The sequence below is a fragment of the Bolinopsis microptera genome, chromosome 5 (genome assembly GCF_026151205.1).
Source record: "Bolinopsis microptera isolate Bmic1 chromosome 5, MBARI_Bmic_1.0, whole genome shotgun sequence".
Taxonomy (NCBI): Eukaryota; Metazoa; Ctenophora; class Tentaculata; order Lobata; family Bolinopsidae; genus Bolinopsis; species Bolinopsis microptera.
This window is the reverse complement of record NC_087076.1, coordinates 15,861,846-15,881,997: the sequence shown is the minus strand read 5'-3', so window position 1 is coordinate 15,881,997 and position 20,152 is coordinate 15,861,846. Positions and strand designations below refer to the sequence as shown.

Sequence of the window (20,152 nt, the reverse complement as noted above, 5' to 3'; positions counted from 1 at the left end):
TTTTTTGTGTGAAATTTTCAGTCACATCTGTTTGACGGACGGTTTTTATTTCAAAACTCCGAAAACAAAGTCAGTTCTGTGTAACATATAAAATGAATATTGGAGGGAATAAATGGTAATAATTTGTACAAAACAGAAATATATGTTACAGGGTTTAATAATAGCAATCAGAATCAATCAAATATAAACAAGCTTTGGCAAATTACTCGGTCAAACAGTCTAGAATAGTTTTGAATAACTGATAGAACTTAAGCTAAAGGCCTTTTCTCCGAAAGCAGCAGCCCAACTAAAATGTCAGAATAAAGGGCATTAAGCTAAAACAGCCTTATAATAATTATGAAACAGGTCTTAAACTGAAATGTTCAGACATCCATATTAAGATCGTGCGATTCAAACTAAGAACATACATAACATATAACTTTAAATAATATAGAAATAATTTATCAAATTAAGAAAGCATCTTTTCTACCTATATCTAAAATAGCCAAGTCCAATTTCTTTTAACAAGGTTATACAAACATCGATTAAGCTCAGAAAATGTTCAATAAAAAAGATTAAATCTACAACAGGCTATGTCCAAGTGATCGCATGTTTTCAGAATTGAAAACAAAAAGGGGCTATTGATAAACTATGAGCATGAATCATGATCTAACTGCTAAGTATACTTCATAACCTGCATCCCTGTTGAAAGGAATTACACCATTATAATATAGAACTACAGCTCGAACGTAATTTAAATTAAATAAAGTAAACTTAAAGTCAGGCCGTGAATTCACAGATATAATACAATAAAATCAAACAAGTCAATAGATAAGATCCATATCGTCACGATAAGACCACTCGTCTACTTGAACGGCGCGGCTCACATTTACCCACGCGGGCTTACATTTACCCACTCTCTCCTACATGCCAAGGGTCCTTGAAGTTCCTTTGACAATGTACATTCTACTAGTTCCTAGTCCTAGGTGCTATGCAAGGTTGCTACGTGGTTGCTAGGTGCTATGCGTGGTTGCTGGGTATAACCAGCTTTGTCGTGTCAATCTGAACTTCTGATCTTCTGTAGCGAGTCCTGAGCAGCATTAAATGATTATATTTTGGATTTTTGAGGGTCACAGCTAATAGATGCAATGATTTAATTTGGTAAAAATGGGTAAAAGTGCGACCTATGTTTTATGCAAGTTAAATGCGGGTTATGCAACTCATTCAAGCAAAAATTCTGCATGAATAATAATCCTTTTTATGCATCATTTCGTTATAATATCATGTCATTAAATGGCGAATAACGTTAACATCCCATGGCCAGGTATCCCAAAAAGCAAGCAAACAAAAATGATAAACATTCAGAATTAGTCTCCATACACTGATCATCACACAAGAAAAGAAACCCAAAGATTCGATAAAGATTTTTAATGTAGAATTTAGATAGAATGCTGCGTGCTTTTTAATCTTTGTGTATTTTACAAACCAACATTTGCATTTACAGTGTATGAAATTCTGCGAACATGGTTGGGTTACGGTTCGATTTAATCGTACATTTAAATTTCAATCTACAAAACCTTCCAAATGCATTGATTCGTCACGGTAACTTACGTTGAATCTATTTCAAAATTCGCTTGAAGAGTAAATCTATCAACATCCATATGAATGTAATTAAACGGTGAAGGTTAGGATTTGACCCATTATCTTCACTGGAAATGACAATGTTTATACTTGGAAACTTGATCGCGACCAATATTGTATATATATGGCGTTAAATCGGAAACTAAAAGCATTTCTTATAAGATTAATTATAAAATTAATTTCCCAACATTAACCCTGCTTTCCCTTTAAAGCAGTAAACATTGTCAAAGCCACGAAAGAACGAAATGTTAATGATTGGACGCATTCATTTGGGTCATAGACTAGAGCCCCGACGGCATGGTTGCGACATGGTTATGACATGGTTATGACATGGTTATGACATGGTTATTACATGGTTATGACATGGTTTTGACATGGTTATTACATGGTTTTGACATGGTTATTACATGGTTATGACATGGTTTTGATATGGTTATGACATGGTTGTGACATGGTTATGACATGGTTGTGACAAGGTTATGCCGTCGGGATCTAGTCTGTGACCTTCATTTGTACTAAGAGACGGACTGTAGAAATTAGAAATTAGAGGTTAGACTAGAGTAGAGCAGAATCAAGAAGAGATTGAAACAATTTTCGAGAAAAATCCTACCTGTCAACTTTAAGAGTAGGTGATTTCGAAGGTGACGTCTCACTTTCCAGAGATGTGTCAGCGCTGAAATAAGCATTAAATGAACTTAAAATTATAGATTCATAGTTAGCATAAAAATGCATAGTGTCAGTAAAATTGTCAATTATACCATCTATGGCAATATCATATTGATATTTGTAACACTGGTTAAATGATGTCAATTGTGCAACTACCCACGTTAGATCGTTATATTAAGTTCGATGTGAACAAGCGATCTTTTATCTCAGGAGTTAGTGCCCCTGTGTAATCATTGCCAATAAGGTGCTTCGAAATGCATTCCCGTTAAATAACAATGGCTACGAGGGATCCCTTCATCGCTTACGAAGAGTTGTTTAAAAGAAATAACAACAAATTGTGATCGTAGGTGCAATATTGTTGGTCCCACTGTCCCAGGCTTTGGGGGTCGGGGCCTCGGGGATCTCAGACTTGGACGGCGAACCGTCTCCTGAGATTAGGAACTCCCTTGGAACCGATTCAAATTCTGGACTCTTTGCGAAACCGTGCGCGCGTCACAATGCGCGCTATTATAGCGCGCAGTCCTCGATAAAGAGTATATCGCGCGTTACAATACGTCTCACAAGTAGACCTTACTAGATTTTCGATCATCCTCAAAGAAGCTAAAACCATTTGCCCTCCTGAGATAAGGTAGCCAGTATCCTACAATGGCTTCACAATCATTCCGTTATAGTCTTAACACATCGGATCATCTAACATTTAAAGGGTGCAGTCGATGAAGGCTTACAGGACCGGGTCACGTTTTAGAAACGCATCCAACCTCTTGAAGGTCATCACGTTATATTCTTTAGGTTACAATCGTGAATTCAATGCAATTGTATTACTAATGGAATTTATAAACGATTGAGGAAGCAGTGATGCTAATCTATTTCATGAAACGGCTGAGTCGAAGTTGTAGAATTCGAGACTCTTTAACAAATCTTGTACGGGTTTCCTACTGGATCGCAGCCAATGCTTGAGTCCATTTACTAATAGCAATAAAACTCGTCAACACGACTTAATTAAATTTGTATAAGCCCAATCTTTTAAGTCTGGATGGTATGTAATATAATTACAATTGTTGAGACTCTAGATCAAAAGAATTCGGGGCCCTTACGTCTTATATTTTCGTCACAAGATAATGCCTGTCAACTTTTAGACGAAATATGTGTCTGTTTTCAATCCAAAATAACGGTAATGAAGGAATCTAATTATGCTTTCTAACATAAAGATCTTTTAACTACATCGATGGAAACGTCTGCGGAGGAACATGATGACGCCGATTTACCTGTAACCAATAGAAAGTAGAGAAATAACTGCAACACACTTCTTTTTTTCTTTTTCGAATATATTTTCACGCACGTAGCATGGCTAACTCTTGTTAGTAGATTGTTGTGTTCTTTTCATCGCGTAATTAGACGCACAAGTTTTAACATACCAAGCCATTAAAAATACAGTAGCCCAGTAGCCCTGATAATTCAACATTACCTACATGATACCTGTCAGTAGGAGGCCACATTTTATTGACTAAGTTCGTATTTTAGACATTTCCTGACGCTATATTACTACAACCCAGTAATCTGGACCGCGGAATCTCTTCTTACGACACAAATAATCGGGTTTTAGCTGAGTTTCTGATGAAAGAAATGAAAGAAATGAAAGGCTGGCAGATTGGAATGTGCAGTACTGTTTAGAAGGGTTATTTGTAAGCTATTTGCGGGGGGAGTGGTGCTAAAAGACCGGCAATATATTATATAACGATATCTTTACCAGCAGCACGTAGTTTTATTTTAGTTTTAACCACTTTTTGTAAGTGAACCGCCGGAATGTTTCACAATATACCGTTTTTATAACAGAATTGTGCACACTAATTGTGCTCACATTAACAAATTATTATATAGCACTAACAAATTTTATAACACTATTGAGATGATAAAATGCGAAGTATGTTATTAAGGAATCTCCTCCACTTTCGCGTCCAAGAACAGACTACTTACTATATAGTATAGGGAACACCCAACAACGTCAAACTAATAACTGTGTGCTAAAAGTATACTTGAAATTCGTATGATAGCACAGGAATTGAGCCGGGCGAAACAAATTTAAGTCAGGCCTAATTTTCGGCCAGAAAAATCTTTCTACTTTATTATAACACCATGTAATATTCTTTTGCAAATGGATATTATGCATCAATTTTCAGATTAGCCCATAATATTTGGTATAGATAGGCGGAAGTATGTAATTAGGAGAAAACAAGAAAGGATAAAAGCATCAATGATGAGTTATAATTGAAACAAATTAATGTGCGTGGAAAATGTAACAGTCATTGTAACGTTAAGAGGTTAAGTCTGAATTTTCAGGTGAATACAAAGAGGTTGATGCATTTTACCTGAATTCTAACATCTATAAATTTAGTTTCTGTAAACCTGACCTCTACCAATCCTAACTTCGCTCATACCCCATATAATAAGACCACAGTTGGCTACAATCACCCCCACAACTCAGTTTAGGTTGCTTATCAAGGCAGCTTGGGTCTGGAACATACTCCCTAATCGGGTAAAAATCTTGGAGCAATGCAGTGGCTATCTCCTTGAAACGGTCTACAAGTTTTCACCTTTCATAATATCAGAGCTGCCATTATAGGATTTAAACACTCACCTCTCCACTGGGGTGGTGGTGACGGGGGACACGATGGAGTATATGCATATAGTGATATTTATCTCGTGAACTGACCTGAGAAGCATACACATCCAGGGGTGGTTCAGACTCTCTTCTACTGTCATCCGCTTACTGAAATATATCACGTCACCTGACCTAATCATAATCTTTGAGGATCAGTTGTAAGTAAAGAATTGAGGATCATGACAATAATTCACAGCTGATAGCCACAAGAAGAATTAGAGTGTACTTCATTAACACTCTGATTAATAGAGAATAAATCGACAGTAACTGTTGATTTATTCTCTATTAAAGAAGATCAATAGTTGATCCAGGTATTACAATTACCTTGATCTTTTAACCAGCAGTTTAGAGATGAACTCTTTAGCATGGTCAGAGATGGTATCGAACACCTCCTCCTCGAAATCGTAGTCCACGAGAGATATGTTAGAGTAGGTTTCTTGTTGGGTGTCTCCCAAAAACGGGGAACTACCACTCAATCTGCGAAGGAGTCAGTTAGATTGGTACTATAGTAATAGGCGTGAATGTTTGTGGGGATGTGACTGATGAGGCAAAATTGTTTACCTTAAAGTTGACCCGTGATAAACACGTGATCCAACCACATATTTCTCTCTCTCTCTCTCTGCTAAGGTCGGAGGTCGCTGGCCTCCCCCGGGTAAGCGGAAAGCCTTCTCGCCGTGTACTCGGAGTACAACTCCTGCTGGCTACACTCAAGGACTCCCTAAGTAAATCAACCACATATGGGCATGGAATTTGTTAGACCGATAATATATTATTTATTAATATTGAAAGTACTTATTTGTTAGACCCGTAACATTTAGAGTAACTGGTAATATTGAGAGAAACGTTTAGAGTCAGTAGTGTTGAGCGATCTTTTATTAGCCGCACGATTAATATGTTCATGTTACATCGTTCTTCTCGGCTTGATATCAAGCAAGAGTACAGTTTTAACTGGACCAACCGATATTACGAGCAGACTAGGCGCTATCATCAGGTGGAATCATCAACTTTATCTAGATTATTCTATCGGGCAGCACCCCAGCTTCAAGACACCGTCACACCGAAGACCGAAGTCGGGATAAATGCCGGAATAAATTCCGGAATAATACGAATAGTAAACTGTGATCTAAGTAAGTAAGTAAAATAAATATAGTATGTTAACTACTAATCAGCAAGGTAGGATGTTGAAGATAACGTGTGTTGGTAGTAAAATGTGGTCTGAGCAGCCGAATGGTCGTCTGTATCAGAACCAGACATCACCTTCCTAACTATACACACACACGCTCACACACAGTCTACAATAAAACCCCGATTGTAACACCACTGTTATCAGCACTGTATCGGGGTCATTTCATAATTATCCGCCTGCTCCTTTTGTTGAAGATTACTCAGGATTACTCTAGATTCTACTAGATTACTCTGGATTCTACTAGAACTTTCTTTATCTGTACGTGGACCATATTCCCTGCTGCACTATGCAGTTTTGTCAACCGAGTACCGTACACTATAACTATAAATAACAAAATAGAATTATCCTTACACCTACGATACCATTAGTCCTTACTCCGACAAAATGATTGTGAGAGTCTACTAAAGAATATTTTAGTTTGCAAGATTACAGGAAATTCAACTAGTTTTAATACATATCCGTCACATTACGTCCCGTCCATAATATTTCCATCCCGCTTGTTCCCACTGTAATCCCGTCATCTTACTACTGCTCAGGAATTACCAGAGTATCCACCAGTCAGGTATTTAAGTGTTACCACGTACCGAACAGCCGAACAGTAGTATCTGACAGCAGGACGTGGTCAGTATTAAATCTATTAGCACGAGTCGTCAAGCACTCTCCGTCAACTCTCTAGGCTGACATTACGGGCAGCGTGCTGTGTCCTGCAGCATGGCAGCGTGCTGGTATGACTGCAGTGTGTTCTCTCTGCCCTCTCTATGTCCTCTCTCTCCAACAGCCCAGTGGCAGCGTGCTGCCGGCCAGCAGCGTGTCCTACAGCAGCCCAGTGGCAGCGTGCTGCCGGCCAGCAGCGTGTCCTACAGCAGCAAAGTGGCAGCGTGCTGCCGGCCAGCAGCGTGTCCTACAGCAGCCCAGTGGCAGCGTGCTGCCGGCCAGCAGCGTGTCCTACAGCAGCCCAGTGGCAGCGTGCTGCCGGCCAGCAGCGTGTCCTACAGCAGCCCAGTGGCAGCGTGCTGCCGGCCAGCAGCGTGTCCTACAGCAGCCCAGTGGCAGCGTGCTGCCGGCCAGCAGCGTGTCCTACAGCAGCCCAGTGGCAGCGTGCTGCCGGCCAGCAGCGTGTCCTACAGCAGCCCAGTGGCAGCGTGCTGCCGGCCAGCAGCGTGTCCTACAGCAGCCCAGTGGCAGCGTGCTGCCGGCCAGCAGCGTGTCCTACAGCAGCCCAGTGGCAGCGTGCTGCCGGCCAGCAGCGTGTCCTACAGCAGCAAAGTGGCAGCGTGCTGCCGGCCAGCAGCGTGTCCTACAGCAGCCCAGTGGCAGCGTGCTGCCGGCCAGCAGCGTGTCCTACAGCAGCCCAGTGGCAGCGTGCTGCCGGCCAGCAGCGTGTCCTACAGCAGCCCAGTGGCAGCATGCTGCCGGCCAGCAGCGTGTCCTACAGCAGCCCAGTGGTAGCTTGCTGCCGTTGTGTCAGAGAATGCTGAGTAGCGCGATCTCATTATAATACAGGAGAGGACACACCTTGATATCTCAACTACATTCCTCAGCGCTCACCTACCTGAGCTTGCCACTACTATATAGGGTTATATCTCTCACTCCTTCCCCCGGTTATTACTCAGCTACAAAAGGGTATCTTACTTAACAGTCGGCTATGTAGCAAATAGCTCTCGGCGGCGCGTGTCATTGTATCTGCTGGTATATTGCGAGCTTCAAGTTATATCAGTGTTAACTGTGTAGGCGGTTAACGACGTACCCGGATATTAATTTCAATATTATATCTCTCTTTCTCCACACGATAAGCGTGCTACTGCGTTGTTAAGGGAAAAAATTATATTAATAATTACAGAACAAGTCAGAGATTACTAGTATTTATATTTGTGTCGCCTCATGATAAATCAGTAGCTTGTTGCTGTGTGTTCAAAGCAGCAGGATGTGCCCTGTTGAAGGTGGCCTCCTGGGGATCCGAAGAATTTGTGTCACGTGGTGCTGTGTCACGTGGTGTCGTGTCACGAGGTGTTGTGTCACGTGGTGTAGCTCTGCTGATACCCTACTTAGGGACACGTACACTGTACACACAATTGATAGTGTTTATATATATACTGAGGTATGGAAGCCTGCCCTTTTCTATCAGCACCTGTACCGACAGAGAAAGTATTTAGGTTGGAGTTATGTTGTCGTTCTATTAGCGCGCCAGCACGTGCTGTGTTGCGTTACAGCACGTGCTGTGTTGCGTTACAGCACGTGCTATCTTACGTCAAAACACACGCTCTTCCTATTGATTACTTTCGGGCTGCTTTATTTTACCAGTCAACTGCTGTGAACCCTGAATCAGGTTATTACCCTGGTAAACTGAAGTATCCGCGTTTAACCGTATTCTTTTGATGCAAATTATGCATGATCCAATCGATATGATAATGCTATAATATTTAAAAGTGAACTATATAATCTTTTAGTTAATCCAATTCTACTGCAGGTAACCCATCTAAAAATGAAATCATTTTGGAAATATACAAGTAAAACTTGTTTGGTAAATAACAATATGATTTATAAAGAAACTGCAGTCACGTACCGGAATAGAATACTAAGTACCCTACAATACAACAACTCGTGGCAGTATGTGCTGAACTCTGCTGAAATATCACTGAGAATGAGATCACGTGACATAACAAAACAGTACTTTGTACTGATCACGTGACATTATATTACTTTGTACTGATCACGTGACATTACATTACTTTGTACTGATCACGTGACACTACAGTACTTTGCACTGATCAAGTGATCACGTGACATTACATTACTTTGTACTGATCACGTGACATTACATTACTTTGTACTGATCACGTGACATTACATTACTTTGCACTGTCTACACCTAGACTCCGGGCATGTTCTTTAGTTTGTACCTGGTTCTATAACTTTCGTACGGCCTCTAGGACGAGATATATCAACTTTAATATATTACTTCAGATATATTATTCGAAATATGTTATTTAAAGTTTTGGATTCGCAGGCCCGGGTTTAGAACGAGATATTATTTATATCCTTGTAAAATGTAGATACGGACAACATTTTTCAGTAAAAGCTAGATGTTATATATCTTATCTGGATTCGTAGACTTGGGTTTGATTACACATGATCAGCTGTTCCTTAAATATAAATATTATATAATATTATATAATAATGTGTGCTAAGGTGGGATGATCTTGAAATCAGTAACCTACTCAAAGGTAACATTGGTATCTTCTCACGTGTATCTCACGTACGAACTGTTATCAATATTACATAATATCCTGTTTTCATAGAATAAGATGGGCGAGTGGTCATTTACACAAACCTCCCCATTCATTGTTAATAGTAACAAATTAACAAGCCAACCTGCAAGCGCGCTAATTTGGAAAGTCTCAGAAAATTCCGTACCTGATTAAAGTTGCCTTGAAAGTGGAGGAATTCTTTAATCACACCCCTTTCCCTGTCATTTTCGTTAGAATACATAGTGCAAAAAACACGCCCTATAAACCTATAAATGGGGACCTTATAAATAGACAGTAACAATTTGCAGACCGTAAGCACCTGTCATCAAGGGGACCATATCACGTTTTATTTATTTATTTACAAGGTGGATTGTTTTAAATTTATCCCACACAGTTTTAACGGGAGGAATGCTGTCATAACTTCACCGACTAAATTGTTTGGAGTAGACGGGAGTGGAGTGTACCGGCTGTGAAATTTATATTTTTGATTTTAGTTCAGCTGTTTTTCTATTGTTTTGTAGACGGTTAAAGATACGGTCACAACAACTGTTCTACAAATAACCTGGCAAATAACATCATGTTTCTTTTTTGTGACTTGGCAAATAGCCAGGGTAATCAAATTTGGAGAAAATTTATTTTTTCAGGAAAATTTCTGATTTTTTTCTGAATAGTCAGCCTGGGTAATCTAATTTGGAGAAAATTGGTTTTTTTTTTCAAGAAAAGATATCATAAATCCAACTTTAGTGCACGACCAAATTAGATTATGATGAAATTGGTTTTATTTCCATAACATTGGTTAATGGTTATAACTCACCTATTTATCAATTGCCCAAAAAACGGGCACTCGCATTATGTTTCAGACTAAAATGAGGATTAGAAGTATTACGTAAATAATAATATAATTTGTGAAATCGATATTTAAAGAGTATTTTCTGTGCATACTGCATAACTTTCATGCTCAAGCTTCTGACATTTTTCACTAACTTTCTTTTAATGAACATCAACATGAAAGTGTTTTACCTTTTATTACAAAGATTTATTGAATTCCTGACAATTCATCGCTAGTCTAACGGGAATATTCATTTCAGGAGTATATTATATTGGTTTTAAATTATGTGAGGATACGCCCCTGAAAACTATGCTGCGCACGCCGGAAACTTATCAATATAAAGAGAATTTAAAACGTTTTTGACCTAGATGAACTTTGGAAAAATTATGTGTGACCTTTAAAAATAGGCGCAATCACATGCACTGTGGTCTGTAGAGCATTAGAAGATGCAATTTGTTAAACTGACTCACATCCTATTTTAAGGTTAATATCTGTATTATTAATTATGTGTTAATTATATGTTAATATGAGTATACTTTATAGAAATTTAAAGTCTTGTAACATTCTCCCTCCCCCCCCCAACATTTCATCTTCATGTTTCATTATATCTGACAGTTCAACACCCACCTCTTCTAAATGTAACCTTCATAGCACTAAATGTACTGGCTTATAGATCACATCATTGATACCAGTATTACTACAAATAATGGCAGGTGGTGGTGGTATAACACTCACGTCACATTATTACATTTGTTAACACTAAAACAGGAGAATACCCTAAAATAACCGGAACATTCTACAACTGATAACCTGGCTGTCAGGGTGTACAATAGTGGTTTGTCTACAGAGTACACCCTGATAACAAGACAGGTGGTGACACGGTACTAACAATGTTTAGTAGGTACACAAACTGTCCTCTCTCTCTCTCACACACACACACACACACACACACACACACACACACACAGTATGTGACCTGTGAACGTGTCTAGGATTACTGTGTGACAGTGTGTCATTGGTCTCCTTTCTCCATGTGTGATGTAATGAGACTATACCTCCTCCTCCTCCTCCTCCTCACCTGACAGCACAGCTCTGTAATCTCAGTACACTCTACTTAGCATTAAGCTGATGTAGCTGAAGTAGCTGAAGAGTGAAGTAGCTGATGTAGTTGAAATGTTGATATAGCTGATGTAGCTGAAGTCGTTGAAATGTTGATATAGCTGATGTAGCTGAAGTAGCTGATGTAGCTGATGTAGCTGATGTAGCTGATGTAGCTGATGTAGCTGAAGTAGCTGATGTAGTTGAAATGTTGATAAAGCTGATGTAGCTGAAGTCGTTGAAATGTTGATATAGCTGATGTAGCTGAAGTAGCTGATGTAGCTGAAGTAGCTGATGTAGCTGATGTAGCTGATGTAGTTGAAATGTTGATATAGCTGAAGTAGCTGATTATATAGCTGATGTACTTGAAATATTGATATAGCTGATGTAGCTGATGTAGTTGAAATGTTGATATAGCTGCTCTGATAAGATTGTAAGAACTGCGACATGAGCTGTGTCCATGCTGGGTCAATTGGCACTAAATTCAACGTACTCAGAACTTAGAAATAACAGCCAGTCAGATATTGTGTTAATGTTGGCTAAGTACTTGATTGGACAATATGCAGGTATTTCATCACGTTGAGCTGGCATGGCAGCCGCTACTTCTCCACTCTCCAGCCTACTATAATAATATCTGTAACAGCTGTAATCATAGCTATAACAGCTATAATCATAGCTATAACAGCTGTAATAATAGCTATAACAGCTATAATAACAGCTATAATAATAGCTATAATAACAGCTATAACAGCTATAATAATAGCTATAACAGCTGTGATAATAGCTATAACAGCTGTAATAATAGCTATAACAGCTGTAATAATAGCTATAACAGCTATAATAATAGCTATAACAGCTATAATAATAGCTATAACAGCTGTGATAATAGCTCTAACAGCTGTGATAATAGCTATAACAGCTGTAATAATAGCTATAACAGCTGTAATAATAGCTATAACAGCTATAATAATAGCTATAACAGCTATAACAACCCGAAACAAGCGCGTCACGCAGTAGGTGCGTGAGTGGCTAGATAGATTGTTATCATAATATTATAATATATATAATTATGTTATTTTGTTGTTACGTCGTGTAAGTTTATGGAGTAGTAGCAAGAAGGTATAGTATACATTTATATTTGTTCTATTGATTATTTATTAATGATTTTATGTAGGGTCGGCACCAATGTAATTATGGTTTAACCACCGTGTTTTGGTTCAGCCGAAATAAATTTTACTTTGATGTTTACATAATGTTTCTCACTCCAGCTGTAGTCTGGTAGTGTTGAGTCTCATGAATATTTTTCTAGCTCTCTTTTTCCATGTTTTTGCCTCACAGGAGATATTGTGGTCTTTTTTATTGAATATAACTGTAATACATTGATGTAAAGTTTATTTGAATTTTGGAATAAAATAAAAATAGCTATAACAGCTGTGATAATAGCTATAACAGCTGTAATAATAGCTATAACAGCTGTGATAATAGCTATAACAGCTATAATAATAGCTATAACAGCTATAATAACAGCTATAACAGCTATAATAATAGCTATAATAATAGCTATAACAGCTATAATAATAGCTATAATCATAGCTATAACAGCTATGATAATAGCTATAACAGCTGTAATAACAGCTATAATAATAGCTATAATAACAGCTATAATAGTAACTATAATAATAGCTATAATAACAGCTATAATAGTAACTATAATAATAGCTATAACAGCTGTAATAATAGCTATAACAGCTATAATAATAGCTATAATAATAGCTATAACAGCTGTAATAATAGCTATGACAGCTATAATAATAGTTATAATAATAGCTATAATAACAGCTATAATACCTAACAGCTATAATAATAGCTATAATAATAGCTATAACAGCTGTGATAATAAATATAACAGCTATAATAAAAGCTAGGACAGCTATAATAATAGCTATAATAATAGCTTTAATAGCAGCTATAACAGCTATAATAATACTTTCAACACTACTATATAACAAATAATTTGAGGCTAGAGATGTAATTTTATTTACGAAGACATCACCTACTTGAAGCCGTTTCATTGCTTATCCAATTTAACAGCTATAATAGCTGCTATACTGTAGGTTACAGAGCGTGGTGGGTAGCCTAATGGTCTGGCTGAAGACTAAGATCTATTAGTACAGTTACTGGGCTTACTTATCACAGAGAGTTTAGAAATTCTCAACATGAAGAGCTTTCGTAGATTTAGAACTGGTTCTTACTTCAAACGCTTATTATCAATTAATGATTCATCAGGTTGTCATTTATTAAATATTGTATAGTTGCAAGCCAATCATGTGACATTGATTGGAACTAAATAATATATACCATATTTCTGTGGATGTTAGCAGTAGGCTACCACGAACAGTCTGTATATGAACTTTCAATATGCAGGTTCAATACGCAGGTAGTTTTGAATTAAGCTTCAAGAATGAAATTGTTGACAATAATTAGTCATGGAACTGGAAGCTACTAACTAACATGTAAAATAAGCCATCTGATAGATTAAGCTCATTTTATACAAACTATTGTTGTTGTTTTGATCATTAATAATTGAATTTCTCCAACTTCTTTGTCCTTAGATATCTCCAACTGTTTAAATTAGAAGGACGAAATTTAAGGACGAACCATTTAACTTCTTTTTCATTATTTTGAGAAAGAATTAATAATCGCGCGGTGTGCAGCTCTTATATAATATATAACCGCGTACTCTAATATATATAACAGCGTACTTTAATATATAAGCGCGTACCCTAATATATAACAGCGTACTTTAATATATATAACTGCGTACTTTAATATATATATATATATAACAGCGTACAGTGCAACTACAAGTGTCACTTCCCAGGAATGCTACCGAGTCTGACGAAATATTTCAACCTTTCTGAATATTATTAACCGAGTCCCAGAGTAAAGGTACATAGTTCAGCTCGCTGATGTGTGAAGCTGCTGCCAGAGCGGGGATCCTATTTACTGAAACCCGATGAGGGCCCACTGGCTCGACCAATCAGCTGCAAGAACAGCAGGATTTCCACCAATCACAGCGCTCGGAGCAGGTCATGTGTTTTGAGGTTGTGACTATGGTAATAGAATGAAGTAATAGAGGGTAACAGTGTACTGAACAAATGAGAAATTCCATAAGAAGGGCTGCTCCAGGACGTTGTTATAAAACATATCGTATGTTAGCTATAATAGCAGTCACACACCTAGACGTTTAAAAACACTGCTAGAGTTTTAGCTGGCACAATGCCAAGACGAAAACCTATTATGGTTAAACTATTCAACTCCACCCAACTACACAACAGAGTAGTGTGAAACCATAACATTGATTCCTAATGAGACTGCTCAGCTGGAAATGTTACGAAGAACTAAAACAGCTAGGAGGGAGGGAGAGAGAGAGAGAGAGAGAGAGAGAGAGAGCTGATAAAAAGAAGTCAACTTGCACAGAAAATATCAGTGCTGTTTGAGATATACAAAGAATTTATCGGGAATAACACCTTGCCTTTCTTTCTGAGAAAAGCAAGCAAAACAACCCATCTCACCCCGAGTAGACATAACATTCCTGGTAGTTGTCTAGGAGAACTGTTACAGGCGGCTGGTAAGTCTGACCAGGTAAAAACAAGTCTCTCTCTGAGATACCTGCAGTTCGACAGCAGCGTTTTATTACTTTATTATTCTTGTTTGGGATTGTTCACTCATCACGTAAAACCAGTTTTTTTGTCATTTTAGACCCCCTTTTTCGTGGGCAATCGTATGCTTTTCCAAAACCCCTCCCTCATCCCCGCTGGCCGCTAGGTGGCTTTCTTAATATATAATGTGAACGGTCCCTTTACATTTTATTTTTACCAGGTACTTTAATTAATAGTAGTTTAACTCTTCTAATATCAAACTTACTCTTGACATAAACTTTTATTTCCTCTTTATCTGTGAGTTATAATATCATGCAGTGCTGTGTTTTTTGTCTGTTTTGTCAATTTTTTACTGGGATCTGACAAAAATTTACCTTGTTTTAGACCCTTTACAGTTAACACTCAGTTAGTTATTCTAACAGACCCTTTTTACATCTACTAATTAATATGATAGAGTATAGACCCCTTTATATCTTGTAATATAACGTATATTTCTAGACCTGTAATATCAATGCCTTGAGCTTCTAAGACTAATTATCTAGGATTGCATTTCACACCAGCAAATTATCATTATTATTCAGACTAATTCTAGTAATTATAGATTATTCTACTAATTCGTCTAGAGGAGCATGAAAATTGCTGATTGGTAACAATCTGATATAATAGTGATATCATCCGCTCAATGGACTAATTGTAATACAGTCAACTTGAAACCAGACTGTCTCTAGATTTCCAATCCCCTAATTGGTTACCTGCTGAACTTCATATACTTGCTTCATGGTTACATGCACGACATGTCAAACTATTGAGAGTTACAAACATTTTGTAAAGTCCCAGTGTGTAAAGATACTATCCTCCAAAATATCTCCAGTCAAGTGTATAGAACCTTCTTCAATCTAAAGAATATCCCACAAATATTATAACGAAATAATGCCGGTACGTACCACGTCATAATACAAGTTTCTCTCACGTAATACATTAATATAATGTAATATATTCAGCACACTTCTATAACGTATCTCAATATACCCACACTCAGCACTACACACACACCGCCTCCTCCTCATCATCATCATCAGAATGACACTACCAGAGTATTGTATATCCAGGAAGAAGAAGTGCAGTATTATAATATTGGTTCCTGTTATAGTGCTGTACACTTCCTGTAGTGCTGCCTGGGATCGCCGCATGACAGGCGCGACGTGGGAAATAGAGCTGCATAGAGCTGCATAATATTACAAGTGTGGGTGTGTGTTATTACATGTATTATGTTATTATGTTATTATTATATTGTATTATTACTACTGTCATTTCTTCAAACCCACTGGAAATGTGGAGTTAAACTTTTTCTCTCTCCCTCTCTCTCTCCCTCCCTCCCTCCCTCTCTCTCTCTCTCTCTCTCTCTCTCTCTCTCTCTCTCTGGATGCCTGTTTAAACACACGTTTGACCCTAAGCACATTGCGGAAGGAGCCGAGTATGACTATATAAGGCATTGGTTTGGTCTTATGTGCGTTTACCGGACACTATCGAGTAATTATACTGTATGTTACAGTACGTTACTGTATGTGATGATGGTATGTACTGGTTTCAACTATACATGTTAAAATACACACAGGATTAGAAGGTGTTAGGTAAAACATTTTAACATCAGGAACTTTAAAGTACTATAATTATCGTGATATATATAATACTGTGTGCACACTAATCTGTACTCACAATATGTAGGTCAGAACGCCAATACTCCTGAAAAAGTGAAGGTGAAATAACGTTTCCCGCCTTACTAAGGTGGTGATATATTATTTAGATATATTATATTATGTTGTCATCGTGAACCTTTTAAGTTCAAATTCAATGAAATTCTACCATGATGTCATTAATTCAGTTACGAAATAAGATAATAAATAATGCAGAACAAGGACAAGCAAGGAAAACGTCTAGCTGCTAGCTTGCTTCACACATCCCTGGTAAAATACGTGTTTTTTATTAAATTTCAACAGTATCCATCCCCTGGGAATTAGAAAGTGCCCTGTTTTAAACTCACACACTCTCTCTACCATTGCTTCCTCCTATCTACATTTCAGACCTGGTGCAGTTCCAGTGTAAACTTGCTCGGAACACGTGTCCTTAACTTAACTACTTTTAGTGCCTCCCTAGTAATTAGAACCCAGATTCCGGGGCCCGGGTTTGGTATGGGATATAGTAGCCCGTGATTGAGGAATTTCTCTGTCCAGCTGCCAGGACGAAATAGTAGGGTTTTACCCGAAACGTTTGGAATTCTGATATTTCGTAAACACGACCCACACACACACACACGCCACACATACGCACGGATGGACGGGATTGATGGCCAAATAAGGATCTGCGGGTATTGATGCCCAAATAAAGAGATGCTGACTTACCACATATCTACAGCTAGCGTGATCGGCTCGTAGTTTATCACCTCCGGAGCTGGAAAGGTTAAATATCACGGTGTGATCAGATCTAATATTATATTTCAACAAGATTAAATAAGACAATGTTAAGAGAGGACCTGTTGCGTCAGTAATTAGTGTTGGGTATTGTAACCCAGGAATCCATTCTTCTAGTTTAAATTTGTGCACTGTACAGTGTATACTGTGCACCTGATTATCAACTTAATAACACCAGAATGTGTGTGTGTCTGTCTGTGTGTCTGTCTGTGTGTAATTTCCGAACGGTTATACAAAAAAAACGGTAATAGTTACGGGACTGGTTTTTTCGGTATAGTGCCGACAAAACTCTGATGAAGCCCATAAGCAAATTTTATAAAAATCGGCCGGTGGTAAGTGGTTTAATTGATGGTTTTGTACCACAAAATATGTTACATAAAATGGCTTGAGAAGAACGGCAAGAGTTACGGGGCTAGCTCTCTCTCTCTCTCTCTCTGCATATGTAGCGTATATATTACATGGCGTATATATTACATGGTCATATGATACTATAAACTTATTAGGGGAGGGAGTGCTCAAACGGTCTGTTTGGACTGTAGAGAGAGTTCATACTTTCATACGACAATGTAATGCATGTTCACAAATATGATAGGCTGGTGTGGTGCAGGGTTAATTTCTATTGATTATTGATTAAGAATTACTATTTTTTTAAGCATACTATTGGATACGTGAGGGCACTCCGAATACAATTGCTCGCCTAATCCGGGTTTTGACTCAGCGGGTAATTACTCCTACCCTTTTTAACTGCGGCAGTGAAATCCCGGCCGTAGGCCGGGTTACACTAGTATATAATATATTATATAAATACATAATGTAATATTATGTGGCTTTTAGAATTACCTATTGATCATTATGACGTTAGGTACGGTGGCTTCATTTATCTAAATTATCTAAATATAATAATATGTCAAAGTGTCCAAATTATCAAAACTGTCAAATTAGCTTGGTATTTCGGAAAATAACTAACATGTCGTTAGGACAAGACGTCAACTAAGATAATATAACTGATCACGTACCAACAAATTCTGGAGTGCCGACCATGTCCCTGATGATTTCACCCTCTTTTAACATTTTAGCTAAACCAAAGTCTACCAGTTTTATATCACTGTCCTTGTCATGAGACACCAGCAGAACGTTTTCGGGCTGTCAAATTCAGATGTTAGTACAATTGATATACATACACATTTAAACATAATAATTTATATAACATGGAGTACTGATGATCGTAAACTACTACAGATGTTTAGTTTCAAACATTTACTTATTAACATACAAAATTATTTATTTGGTCTATAACAGTTGGCACAAAGATTTATAAGAATAGATTGAACGCAGAAACCTTGATATCAAGATGAACTAAGTTGTTCTGATGTAGATGTCTCACTGCCTCTAATATTTGTCTGATTACTCGTCTTGATTGTGCCTCACACAATCCAACAGACTCCTGGAGCAGCCTCTCAAACAGCTCCCCTCCTTTCAACCTGGTGTTAACAAATATTTCACTTTTCAGTTTCAGATTATCAGAATATTAGATCTAATTAATCTCGAGAGACGGTTAGATTACAATTTACAGTTGATATATTATTATGATGATGTTTGAGATGTATAGCCCGGTACTCACAGTTCTAAGATAAGGACCACTTCGTTTTGTCCGTGGTAAACCTCCAGTAGTTTAACAATCCGAGGGTGAGGTGGCACAATGCCAAGTACCGATATCTCATTGTTCAGTGCTTTGGCACGTTCCCCTCGTCTCCCAGCTCGCTTCCCATAAACTTTAGCTGCGAAAAGCTCCCCAGTCTTCTTGTTTCTACATTTCTTTACCAGTGCAAACTTTCCTCTGATATTAAGATATTATAGGTTTTTCAATTAATTAAAAAGCAAACTTTTTGAAGGAACTCAGATATTATTTTTCTATGATTCTTGAGATCTCATTTATCAAGATAAAGATAGGAAAAATATATGCTAAAGTTAATTACCGTCCCAACTCCTCAAGAAGTTCATATGAATCGGCGATGTCCTCATAGTTGCAAATGAACCTGTTGGCATTATTCTCCATTACCAACATTTGCTTCACTTTCTCCGAATTTGTCAAATGATCTATTCCATCTCATCTGCTAAATTCTGCCCATATAGATCGCTATGAAACGAATGATGTGTTTATGTCAGCAGATTAATTCTATTCTTTGGTAATATACTATTCCTCCCATTATCCATTTTTATCTTGGGATCTGGATGGAGATTTATGACAATGCGAAATTCAGGGAGACATTTTTCAGGGGAATTCCTTCATGATAGAAGTATTATGAAATAACCATCAAACCCTAGTGTGACAGACATAGTGGACAAGTTCTCACTACCAAAGATCATCGGCTTAAGGAGTATTATAAAGTTGTTCTACTATAAGCAACAAAACGATTTACTAAATGTGGAAAAACAAAGTTAAACGTTTTTCCACTAATAAATATTTTACTGGGGTAAGCACAGGGCTTCAATGCTCTATCTTACAGTGATCATGCTTTATCTTATAGTGATAATGACCACAGCCCCCGAAGAAGAAGAAGAAGAATCACCAAACCCTTTTAAAAGCTTTGAAATTAAAAATGTTTCACCAAGGTATCACTTCCAAGAGAGAGAACGCTAGAGGGACGAAAAAAAGTGGAGATGTTACCTTATTAGACTGCATGAATTATGCATTGTATTTATCACTTCAATACTA

At 37.8% G+C, this 20,152-nt stretch overlaps 2 protein-coding genes across 6 annotated transcripts in view; one reads left to right on the top strand and one right to left on the bottom strand.

Moving 5' to 3' along the window:
* Positions 1–74: 74 nt before the first annotated feature.
* On the bottom strand, positions 75–19,575 carry LOC134816114 (death-associated protein kinase 2-like). 5 transcript variants are annotated; one of them, XM_063824866.1, is made up of 11 exons: positions 19,413–19,575; positions 19,058–19,273; positions 18,776–18,917; positions 18,453–18,579; positions 17,368–17,416; positions 16,685–16,711; positions 5,270–5,422; positions 4,997–5,053; positions 2,231–2,293; positions 1,591–1,688; positions 75–1,069 (listed from the first exon to the last, which is right to left on the bottom strand). In XM_063824866.1, the coding sequence occupies exons 1-10, from the start codon at positions 19,499–19,501 to the stop codon at positions 1,598–1,600; spliced, it is 1,014 nt and encodes a 337-aa protein (XP_063680936.1). In that variant the 5' UTR covers positions 19,502–19,575; the 3' UTR covers positions 75–1,069; positions 1,591–1,597. The 5 variants fall into 5 exon arrangements, with proteins under 5 accessions (XP_063680936.1, XP_063680938.1, XP_063680937.1 ...); XM_063824868.1 differs by lacking the exon at positions 1,591–1,688 and adding an exon at positions 1,470–1,494 and having other exon boundaries at positions 19,413–19,569; XM_063824864.1 differs by lacking the exon at positions 1,591–1,688 and adding an exon at positions 1,466–1,494 and having other exon boundaries at positions 904–1,069; positions 19,413–19,569.
* LOC134816098 (translocation protein SEC63 homolog) overlaps positions 13,297–20,152 on the top strand; it is a 44,071-nt gene continuing 37,215 nt past the window's right edge. Inside the window, 1 exon segment of the mRNA XM_063824845.1 lies at positions 13,297–13,325. The gene's annotated coding sequence lies outside the window, so the exon portion shown is untranslated.